The sequence below is a fragment of the Pezoporus wallicus genome, unplaced genomic scaffold (assembly GCF_028554395.1).
Source record: "Pezoporus wallicus isolate ANWC-B61680 ecotype Strahan unplaced genomic scaffold, APGP_CSIRO_Pwel_v1 contig_8490, whole genome shotgun sequence".
NCBI lineage: Eukaryota > Metazoa > Chordata > Aves > Psittaciformes > Psittacidae > Pezoporus > Pezoporus wallicus.
The window spans coordinates 746,490-758,766 of record NW_026642793.1 but is presented as its reverse complement, the minus strand read 5'-3'; the positions used below and the strand labels follow the sequence as shown (position 1 = coordinate 758,766).

The 12,277-nt window shown below is 39.4% G+C and overlaps 1 protein-coding gene across 4 annotated transcripts in view; it reads left to right on the top strand.

Moving 5' to 3' along the window:
• The window catches only part of LETM1 (leucine zipper and EF-hand containing transmembrane protein 1), a 49,539-nt gene that overhangs the window by 26,250 nt on the left and 11,012 nt on the right, over positions 1-12,277 (top strand). For all 4 annotated transcript variants that reach the window (XM_057432281.1, XM_057432278.1, XM_057432280.1 and 1 more), the window contains exons 3-5: positions 2,425-2,881; positions 7,595-7,738; positions 8,705-8,842. In XM_057432281.1, the coding sequence (XP_057288264.1) occupies positions 2,425-2,881; positions 7,595-7,738; positions 8,705-8,842 (739 nt within the window). The remainder of the gene's footprint in view (positions 1-2,424; positions 2,882-7,594; positions 7,739-8,704; positions 8,843-12,277) is intronic.

The following is a 12,277-nucleotide window of genomic DNA, read 5'->3' as shown; positions in this document are numbered from 1 at the left end:
CCCACTTCCTCCCTTTTTGTTTCACTCGTGATGTGACAGCAATAGAATATTAATCTTGTTCTTGAGTGATTCCAGGTGACCCTACAGGATGCCATAGGCATACTTCCTCTGTGGAGTTCCAAAGAGTAAACATCAGTCACAGCTAGTTTGAAGAATATAATTAACAGTTAGGAATGTAGGTTGGTTGGGTTGCATCTTCATTACACCAGAGTAGTTTGCTGTATGGTACAGCATTGGGTGAGTCTCTTGTAGGAGATGGTGTCCTCCTCTGAAAACAAATCCTGCCTCTGTGTGCTGTTGATGGAACTTAAGGAGTTGGATGTTGGTGGGATCCATTCCCTGTTCCTGCCTTGGCTCACAGTGCATATTTGCGGATACAAATTTTCTAACGCCTTTCCTTGGAATGTTAAAATATGCATTCTGTAGTTTATTTACAGTCTAACTGCTCAGGAAACAGTGACTGTTCTCAATTTCCTAGGTTTCCATTTTGACATGAGGATGTGTCATGTTAGTTTTGTATCACTTACTGTATAATGAGTTATGAGAGGGTTTTTAATCCATAAAGCATTTTCAATCTCTGTTTGCTTTTTAGCAGATTACTGTATGAAGCTTCTCTGTTGGATAATCAGAAACTTGTGGTTTGAAGTCTGTTATATGAGCAGCAGAATATAGGGAAAGAAATTCTTGTTGTTATTTTGAGAATTTGGTTGGGCTTTTTACCAAAAGCTGCTGATGTTGCTGCTCAGAATAAAGCAAACTAGTGCATATACCTCATGTGACAGTTTCAAAATCAAGGGACTCTAATGATACAAGTGTTGAGGACAGTTTGGGATAGAAGTTCTGTGTCTGAGTAGTTAAAGTCTGTTCAGAGAGGCACATTTCCTGTGAAGGTCTGTTTCCCTGCAGCCTCGGAACCAGTTCTGCAGGCAGAGCTCCCTTCCTCTCTGCGTGCAGAGCAATGTAGTTGTATGCAAGTGGAACTTGGTCTGTAGGCCTGAAGCTCTGCTTTTGGGAAATGGCTTAAGAGTCAGGATGGACTCATTTATGCAAGCGTTTTAATCTGGTTTTGAATATGGGCTTTGTTTTCTTAAAGGAACTGTGATTTTCATTAGTTAATATCTGTGCAAGTGTGCAGGTTTCCAGTTAAGCCGGAAGATTCAATGGTCAGATGACTGTGTTTCAGCAGTTGTCTGACATTGAATGGGCAGATGCTTAAACGTTTTGTTTAACCTAGAAAATAATGTCTTTAAAAAGTAATAATTTAATATTTTCTTTATACAAAGCTGTCTTTAGCATTAAATAGCCAAAACCATTAAAATCATTTAAACCTTGTTGGATGTATGTGATAATGAAGTTTAAAAAGTGCTAGCTGAAAATAGAATTGAGAGAAGCTAATACTTGTAAGTGTTCAATAAACTATTTGTTTCCTTAAAGTGCGACTCAGAGCTGTAGAGCCACTTGCACTTACTTGCAGTTCCTTGACTGAAGGCAGATTTTGTTCTGGTAGGGTTCTGTGAAGAAGCACCTCAGTCATTTCTGTCCTGTAGGCAGCCCGATATTGGCATTTCAGTTTGTGGGACACCTAATGGAACTCTTTTATAGGAAATATTTTAGTTACTGTTACAATCCTACTTTCATATAATAAGTAGTTCTCGGTGTATGATGAGGGTTTGGGGTGTTTGAACAGTGCTTCCCTGCTAACCTCAGTTTACATTTAGTTAAAGAACTACATTCTGACTACGGTAGAAGAGTGTTCTCTGTGCCCCGGCTCAGTACCATGATGGAATCTTAGGCAAAAATTACTGTTGTAAAAGGAAAACTAGGCACATGGAAATAGTAAAAGAGGAACTCTAATGAAATCTCATTTCTCTGATAGTAAATACCTTCCTATACCTCAGCACTTATCCCAGGTCTACAAGTTCTATTTTTTTTCTCAGGTGTTTTGCTCAAACATAAGAAGTAATAGAAGGGGCTTTCTTACTATGGATTTATAGATGTATATTCAAATGTGGCTTTCTAAATGGAAGGCATTTCTGGTTGCTGCTCTTTATTGGAGTAAGATAAGCTACCTTGTCAAAGCTGTTTAATGGAAAATTCCCTTCATAGACTCATAGAATGATTTGGGTTGGAAAGGACTGTAAGATCATCCAGTTCCAACCCCCTGCAATGGGTGAGGGGGACTCCTTACCCTAGATCATGTCTCCCAAGGCTCTGTCATGAAGTAAAGCCAAGTGTTCTTTTCAGGGCATAGATGTTGATCTTCAGAGTCACAGGTTGTTGTTTTTTTTCCTCAAATATGCAGTAGATATTTCTCAAATGATGCATTTTATAAACACATAAATTCATATAATTGCACAAATACATAGAAATATAGAAATAGCTTATGATCTGTTGCTAATCCTTGAATGCTTTTTTCTTTTGAAGGACTGTACACTTCAAATACTGCACTAGTGTCCCTCCTGTTTACGCCTACTCCAAAAAAGATCGCTACTGTTGTTGGACTAAAGGATCTGAACAAATACACTTTGCTCTTAGGAGCTCTTCTGGCTCATGGACGCCACTAGCAACCATGGGTATTTTAGGTCCCCAGTATCTTCCAGTTAGGTGGTGGCATTCTTCATGTCCCCTTCGAGATGACTCCATAGTAGAAAAGTCACTGAAGTCCTTAAAGGACAAAAACAAGAAGTTGGAAGAAGGCGGTCCTGTATATAGTCCTGCAGAAGTGGAAGTTGTGAAAAAATCTATTGGGCAGAGGATTGTGGATGAACTGAAGCACTACTACCATGGTTTTCGATTACTGTGGATTGACACAAAAATAGCTGCAAGGATGCTCTGGAGAATACTTCATGGAAACACTTTGTCTCGTCGAGAACGGAGACAGGTACTGAATAAATACCAATTTTGTTTGAATATCCTTAGCAATTGCTCCATTTTCTTTGAGCTGAGTTGGTTCTTTTTGTTGTCATCTGTTCCTAGAATTAAAATTGCTAGGTGCATTTTCCCTCTTCCTCCCTGTGGACACTAAAAACTTTGGATATGATTCCAAAACATTTTACTCTTGTTCCCCATTACTGAAGATAAATTGGCTATTTTCTGGTTGGAATAGCAGAGGATTCTTCTGTTCTGCCATGTGGAGAGCAGCTGTGGTTTGTTCTCAAGTTCCCATCCATGTGCTACATGTGTGTACATGGTCACTTTCTCTGCTTTTTTTGCTCCAGCTGGGAGAGGGAAACCGCTTTTTAGTAAAGATTGGATTTGTGCCAGTTCTGTTATAGGTGTTTGGGGTTTTTAACAGAAGAATGTGTGCAGCTTGAAATGCGGGATGGATAATCAGACATTAGTACTGTCTCAATTAAAAATAGATTCATGAGGTAGTTTTAGTCCAAAAATGATAATTTGAGGAAAGCTTTGATTTATACTTTTGGTTTTTTTCATGGCATGTAGCTGAAACTGAAAAAATGCAACTGGCAGTTTTAAAGAAAAGGGAAGAGAGGATGGAGATGAGATCTGGAATGCAAAATGAGAGTAAATGAGGATGACATGCATTTCAATAATAATTTCAGTTTGTGGAAGAAGTAAATACGCTTATTCAGCTAGAATTAAAAGATAGGGGTATTTAAAAACATTCAGTGTCAGCTCTTCTATATGGAAAGAGCACAAAATAATAAGCTGTTTTAAAACTGGTGTAGTTAAACATGATAACTTAATAGTTCTCATTTTACCGTTTTTAAAGGCAAGATGTTTAAGCAGTTTATATAGATAAAATATTCCAGTGCTGGAAATGTTGGAGAGTGAAAAGTGTATGTGCTTTGACACAGTGGTTCTCTGCAGTTTGTGCACTGGACAAACAATGTGTTAGGTTGCCTTCAACATTTTTTGTTAAATAGTCAAAAATAGGAATATTTTCTCATTGTTTTAATAATCTACTGATGGTTTGGTGCATAGCTGAACATTTTAATGTGTAGTTAAAAATCACATCTTAATGCAGCATGCAAAAAAGTATTTTCTCCTATATTTGCAAGGTTAGCCAAATAACAAGAATGAAATGCACATGTAGCAGTGTTCACATGTGATTACATTTGGTCTCTTTCTACAGCTGAGTGGTGGTATTGGTTCTCAGCATCTTCATGCTGTTTATTTTTGCACTTTTCCTTCTGCTAGTCCAAGAGTATGCTTGGCAGCTGGTCAGCTGAAACATTGCTCAGCAGTAAATATAACAGTCTGTGCTGACGTATGAGGGGGATTATGTAGTGCCAAGAAAGAGTAACTGAGGATAGGGGTGAATGAGGACTGCAGGACTTCTTGAAGTAGCGGTTCTCTCTTGTGCTGGCTTATTGAGAGCTTTGGGAAACTTGGAAAACCGAGTGAGACAAATTGACTCATGGTTGAAAACAGGATCAGAAATCCTCCAGAGAGCAAGACTGGAGCCACTTGGTTTTCCTGCCTGTTTCATATTCACTGAGCCATACTTCTGAGGAATTACATAAACACCAGTAAAATGTGAATATCATGGAAATACTTCTGCTGAAAGATCAGGACTGTGTTCTAGAAAGCATGAATTAGAAGTAATGCGTTATCTTTGGACACACATGCATTATTCCAGTAGATGGATTAAATCATTTGCTTGCTCTTTAGTTTTGTCATCTAGTGAAGACAGGGCTGTCATATGTTTATGTGATGGTCTGGCATTTGGCCTTCCTGAGTTCTCTGCAATTTCAGTATCGATTCCCTTCTTTAAAATAAAATTGAGTTATATCATGCAGGTATAAATCAGTGTTTACATTGATGTAACCTGTCTCTTATCTAATGATGTAGTGTGTGTATTTGTGTGCAATCCAGTGTAGAAGATGTTGAGGAAGAACTACAGTGATGTTATTTTCTCTAAGTTTTATGTTTTCTTTCTGTGTAGGTAGAGACTGCCCTGTCTCTTGAATGGCTTAGAACCCAGGGTCACTGACAAGCAGACCACCCTAGAACAGAATAAAACCCTTTACATGTGCTTTTTTAAAACCTTATTTTAAGTTTGTTTCAGCACAGCTCATATTTTATCAGGTCAGCCTTCAATTGTAATATGCTGCCTAAATTGAAGTCTTAAAACTTTGATGCCAGATTAGCGTTGCAAAAGTTGCTTCTGAATTTATATATATATATATATTTTTGGAATACGTACTGCTTTAAATGTACTAAAGTGCATATGAACAGACATGCTGGAGAAACCTTATCTTCACACAGGCTGACAAAGGAGTTATTTCTGCCTGCCCTTTCCTTCCTCTTTGGAGGCAATAATGGAAAGATATCTAAGTAATCTAACCACATTAACAAGCAATTGCAGCGTGGCTAATACAAGAGAGCTAGTGCTTATGTAAACCAAAAGTTAGCTCCAAAATCCAGCTTTTACAATTGCTGGTACAGTTTGGCTTCAGCAGGATCACATATCTATGCTTGGGGGAGAAGGCAGGGAAAAGTACAACATGCAAAATATGATACTGGTGGTTAAAAACTAATTGCTGTAGCGCTGCCTCCCACAGCAGGGTGGTTCAGGGCATGGCAGGGAGATGGCAATCATTGTGGAGTTTGTGGCAAGTACATCAGCTTTACAAACTCTTCAGCCCTGCAGGGGTGGGAAAAATGGAATACAAGAATTGTAGCAGCAGGTACAGAGTAGTCACAAGTTTTTCATGCTGTGCTGCCAGATAATGTGTGTGTAATCATGCACCATTGTATTAGGTTCCTGTGCAAGGCTGTTTTCCTCGAAATAGCAGAGGGTGCAGCTTCATGATTTATGGAAGATGATCCAGGACTGTGCTGCTGCAAAAAAGGCCAGTCCTGCTTGGTGCTTAAGTTTTCCAACACCTTAGCTTTTGGTTTGTATTGATCTTCTTTTGCTTGTTTGTGTAGTGTGTATGTATTTATGAGTTAGTTTTAGTTGAATCAGTGGTGTACCTTCACACTGTGACTGGCAGTGCATGTTCATGACTCTACATACATTGTCTCAGGTTAGCATTAGATTAGCTTAATCCAGTCATAAAACTGCTTTCCTGGATGTGGATTTTGCCCTGTACAAATACTTGCACCTCCTGTCCAAAAATAGGTACTGGCTAGAAATATGAACTCTGTGCTCCCCTCTATAGAAATTTTTGAGAAAAATGGACTTGTTCTGACTTAAAATTTTCTTCCAAACTTTCTTACATCTGTTTAAACTCCTTAGTAGTCATTTATCTTCCATGGTTGGAATGAATGGAAATATCTCTGTGCCTGTAAACAATAGACCAAAGCATCCCTTCTGGAAAACTGACTTTTTTTACATGCAAAACAAAATGTCCAACTTTGTATCTGTGGAGTTTGTACATTCCTCAAACAGTGCATAGGATTTTGGCTGGTTTTATGCTAAGGAAGCAATGGTTGAAGTTTTACTGGCTTTGCGTTCTAGCAAAGCCACCCTAGCCACATGCAGCCGGTTGTTGCTGCTGTTCCCCTGGATTGGCCTGAGAAAGGGATGGAGGGGATAGATACTAAATATGTATAGGCGTATCGAGTAACCTAATGCATATGTATACCTTAAGAGAATAAATGTAGAGGGAAAAACGACCCTGGGTGGGCATACTTTGGAGGAGCTATCCCCATGCACCTCAGAGCTGAATAAAAGCATACCTACTTTACAACTTCAACGAGTTGTGGAGTCAATCCGTGTATCAGGATGGAGGGGGAAACATGCATTTACTTCTGTAAATACCATTTATGCTGCCAGGTTTTGCCAGTCATAGCTGTGTTTAGAAAATGATGATGTTGAACAGCAGTGCTCTGGCAGTAGTGTGCTGACCTTCAGTCTGATTTAGGAACTGACAATATTCCCCATAAGCTGTTATTTGCTTTGTAAAATGAGGCAGAGTCAAACAAAATCTGCACTCCCCAGTATAAACCAAGTTATTAAGCTTCCAGTGAGTACTGAAAGATTTGATTATAGCCTTATACATACATTTGTGGGTGTATAGAAATCAAAAGGGCAGTATTTATTTTATGCGCTAAGGATTCAGTAACTAATGCACTGGCCTGCTTCAGAGGATTACTGCTCTAGAAAAGCAGTGATTTAAAAATAAATGAATCTACCAAGCTGGGCTCATTACCCTGGATTTAAATGTACATTACAATTGTTACGAGGCAGAGGGGGAGGGATATTTCATTTTATTCTTGATTACTTAGTCCACAGTAGCTCATGCATGTAAGAAGTGGTGGAGCACAAATAAAGATGAATAAAAGAAGTTAAGCAGCTTTAACGACAACAAATGACCACCTCCTGTTTTCAGGTGCTTTTAAGAGGTTTAAATGGGATACTTGTTCAGTAATCCTATTGAGACACAGCCAGGCTTTAGAAATACTTTCTATAGTGTTGAAAACTGGTGAAATTCTGGCGCTCAGCAGTATAGAGCAACATTAAAACCTGACTTTGTCACATCTTTTTTTCTGTGTTACTTTGAATTTCCATTGTAGCAAATATATAGAGTGTAAGTGATAACTTGGATGATCATATCAGGTATTTTTATATAAATATTTAGATTTTGCTTATCAATACATGTATTTTCCTTTTTTCTTCCAGTTTCTTCGAATATGTGCTGACTTGTTCCGCTTGGTCCCTTTCCTAGTTTTTCTCGTGGTCCCATTCATGGAATTTTTGCTGCCAGTAGCTCTTAAGTTGTTCCCTAATATGCTTCCCTCTACATTTGAGACAAAGTCTAAAAAGGTAAGCAGGTCTGAATTTAGAATCCAGTAATATGGTTTGGGAAAAATAGACCTTTCCATGATAAAGAAAGAAATAAGAAAAATTCTATAAGTTAGATTTTTCTTCTGTATTAGGGGGATGCTTTTGTCTTCTTTATGTTGTTTTGATGATCTTGCTGTTAACACATAACAACAAGCCAGTGCTATTCTGGTTTACCTGTTCGTATGTGCAGGTGCTTAGGTATCCAAGCTGGAAGCTTCTCTTGGTTTTTTGCTCTCCTCATCTCCGTCTTCTATGACTCTTACAAAGCAGAAATGAAGCTATGAAACTTCATTTTTTTTACTTTGTATTCAAATAGGCAGATTTTGTTTTAATATTTGAGTCCTTGATGCAAACTTTTTGTCTGTGTGCTTAATATTTAAAATAGCTTCTCATGCATTGCTTTGTTTAAATTGTATTTCTTTTAGTTAGTTAGAGATTTGTAAAAACACACCAAAAAGCCCCAAAAGTTCTCACTTTCAGAGCACACAAGACTTGCATGAGGTTTGTTTGTAGCGGGATCCCAGTCAGTCACAGATGTGATCAGTCATGATTGTATACTTGGATCTAAGTAGCCATTCATTTCTAGTTCTGGGATGAATTCCGGAGGTGTATTGTAGTGTTTGTGTGCTGGATGCCAGAGGTGGGAATTACCCAAACCAGTTGGTTAGTTTGTATCTTTTTGTTATTAATTCAGTGGGTGCATGTTGGTTTTAGCAGGTGAGGCCACTTGTTCTGCACTTCTGTTGTTACTGCATCCCATGTTTCATGGAGCTTTGAGCTGATCAGCCTGTTTTTCAGTATGATTTGGGGGTCTTTGGTAAGAGCAAACGTCCTCTTGTGCTGTGTGCTCAGGAGTGCTCTGTATTACTTGTTTGAAGGCAGAAATGGTATTTAGTGCACTTATGTCTGGAAAGAACTTTTAAAACCAAACATCTTCTTTTACAGGAGGAAAGATTGAAGAAAGAATTGAGAGTAAAGCTTGAGTTGGCTAAATTCCTTCAAGACACCATTGAGGAGATGGCCTTAAAAAATAAAGCGGCCAAAGGAAATGTTGCAAAAGATTTTTCAACATTCTTTCAGAAGGTAAAACTTCTTAAAAATACATTTTCTCTTCTTACCAAGAAAACAGCTTGGTTTTGTGGCCTGCGGTAATCATCAGATAGCTTTATTCCATGGGATTTGAAGAACCAGGATGTAATACTTCTTTAGGATAGATTCCTTCTTTGCAAGTAATACTTCAGTGTGCTGAAGTTTTACTGCTCTTAGCTTTGGTATTCTAGCTGGTACTTTCACTCTGTTTCATTCTAGGTGCGGTATATTTCTGCTCATTCACTTCTTGTTTCTTACTTCGTTAATAAGCTAATTCTAAGAGAGAAAATACGCATTCAGTGGTTAGTTGTAGTTCTTGACCTCCGTTTTGAACACGGGGTATAAAAAGTGGGACAGAGGAGTTCTTTCCTGATTAACTGGTTAAAACTTAGTGGGGGAAAAGTAAAATGTTTTTGTCAAATTTAATTCTGCTTATAAAGCCAGTTTTTTAAATGCACAGTTGCTGTAATGCTGAAATCCTTTGGGATGCTGACTAGAACATGGTATAATCTGGGGTTTTCATAGAACGCAAGTGCTGTGTTTGGTACAGAATTTTTCTATTCACAAGCAGTTGCTGACACAGAAACTGAATGTCATCCCTGAGGAGAAGGACTTGGGGGCTTCAGCTGATGAAAAGCTGAACGTGACCTGTCAATGTGCTGGGCTGAAAGCCACGTGCTGGGCTGCATCAAAAGAAGTGTGACCAGCAGACAGAAGGAGGTGATTCTCCCCCTCTACTCTGCTCTCACGAGACCCCACCTGTAGGACTGTGTTCTGCTCTGGGGCCCCCAACACAAGAGGGGCTGGACCTGCTTGAGTTTGTTCAGAGGAGGATACGAAGATGCTGTGAGGGCTGGAGCAGCTCTGCTCTGGAGACAGGCTGAGAGAGCTGAGCTGGTTCAGCCTGAGAAAAGAAGGCTCTGGGGAGACCTTAGAGCAGCTTCCAGTGCCTGAAGGGGCTTGCAAGAAATCCAGAGAGGGCATGTAGGGTCAGGACAAGGGGGAATGGCTTAAAACTGGAAGAGGGTAGATTTAGATTACATATTAGGAAGAAATTCTATACTGTGGGGGTGCTGAGGTGCTGGCACAGGTTGCCCAGAGAAGTTGTGGCTGCCCCATCCCTGGCAGTGTTCAAGGCCAGGCTAGACGGGTCTTGGCGCAACCTCATCTAGTGCAAGGTATCCCTGCCATCCAGTTTGGAACTGGATGAGCTTTAAGGTCCCTTCCAACCCAACCATTAAATATTCTATATCTGCCTCCTGCTTTGATGGTCTTTAGGTTTGACTGTGTTCCTTTTCATCAAGCTGTAGGTAATGGTAAGGTATTCCTGGAAAGATGAAAGGTACCTTCTTAAATCTTCCTCAGGATTGGATTTATTTCAGTCTGCTCACGCTTCTGATTTCTCTGAATTGTGGGGCTGCTGAATAGGAAAGATTGAGTTAACAGCCGTGACCAGGTGCTTTGCTGACAGTAACAGTGTAGTCCCCTCCTTTGGGCAGAGTATGTATTTGCACAGAAAAAGGCACATAAGCCAGGGGATTTCCAGACTTGAACTTTGTAAGTTCTATCAGCTAGCTGGGGCTTTTCCTGCTTGGCAGAGCTGAGAATGAAGTTTTAAAGGGTGGCGTAATAAGGTCATGTCAACAGCAGATAATGATATTGGCAGGTTCTGGCAGTCAGTATGTGCTTGCAAGGTCCATGTACTTTGAAGCTTCTGTGTCTTCATCTGTTTCTGTTCTTTTTCAGCTGCAGGAAATTTTAAATGGTTAGTGATAGCAGTAGGCAGCTGAAGCACTGACACTGCAGAGGCTGGGAGCATGCCACGGCCATGCTTCATGTTTGGAACATTGCATTTTGTTCTGAAAGAACTGCTACTGAAAATTGACATCTGGTGGTTAATTTCTATGGAAAGAAGTGATGTCTCGCTCCACGTTTGATGGAGGAAGTCCTGAGTTCCTCTGACTAAAAAGAAGTTTCAAGTGTGTGGGTGTGCTTTTTACAGCTATGTATTTCTCATTCATCGAAACAAACTTTATTGACCTCATTTCACTGTACTAGCTAATGTCAGAGCCAGAAGAACCTTAAATGTTTCCCACCTTTTTGCTATTCTTCTATAGCTGCTTCTGCAGTGAAATATTTGATGCTGCAAGAACCATTGATAGTTATTTCTGTTGGTTCTCATTGACGGCTTAGCCTGTTTGCTGCAGAATTCCATAGTTTGTATTACTTTGTAGTTAGTGATGTACTAGAAACTTTCTGTTTGTCATCTCGAGAAACATACACTTGGCTCTGCCAAAATTCGGTTTTAAACAAGGAAGAAAATACTTTCCATGTTTTTGAAGTTCTGGTTCTGGCTCTTACAGCAAAGGAGCTGGTGAAGTGCAACAGGGCCTTTGACCTTTCTTTTTCTGATTTGGTTTCTTTGCTACACAAGTATTGTGGAGGTTTACACTCATTCAGTCTTGTCTTCCAAATATGTTACCTTTTCCTGTACTCAGCAGTTCATGAGGGATTTGAGTTGGCAAGTGAAACGGGTAGGCATGATAAATGAGGCTGTATAGGTAATGTTAGATTTTCAGACTCTGTGTCACTTAGCTTATGTTTTCTTTATAGGGCTTTAAAGAAGGAAGGGGGCTTGGGGAAGGTGTGGGGTGATTGAGATCTTCGTACTTACTGTAAAGACTGAAGGGGTTAAGTGACTGGAAGTACTTCATTGTTCTGTAGTTTCTGGATTCAGTAATATCACTAATAAGCACTTGATGACGGTACACTTAAAATAGGAAGAAATCAACATTTATACAGGTGATCTGATGAGACCAAGGAATAATCCTTTTTTCTACTTCTTTGAGCAGTTATTTCTGCTTCCAGTATTTGAATTTAGTTACTGTGAAGTGTTATTGGCAGCACACAACTTAAAAGCTTGAGTTTGTACAAGTAGTTTCATATACCTTCCATCAAGAAGGATGTGGAGTCCTTCCCAAATAGTGTTTTATACTTTGGGGTAACTTCAACTACAAGTGCATTTGCACTGGGGTGCTGCAGAACAGTGGGGAACTGAAAGCAAAGCAGTATTGCAACAAACATGGTTTTGGAGAGGAGGTAGGTAAGTGTCCAGATCTGTGCCTCATAGGGACACCAGCATTGCAGATTTCTAGCCTTTGGATGTATTTCTCACTTTATCTTCACAGGGTGATGCTTTTTATGTGCTTTTGTGATTAGTGAGTTTGGGACCAAAAAGAATACTAGCCAGCGATACTTCTGTAGCAACTATTTATTCACTCAGATATTGTTTTTAAGGTATCTCATGTCGGCACCGACTCAGAGACCTGCTCATCAGTATACAGATACATCTAACTTCTGTTAGTTTTATCTTAAGTATATTATGCAGTGTGGCTGGCAATTATCAATGACATCAATAGTTTTGCCTTT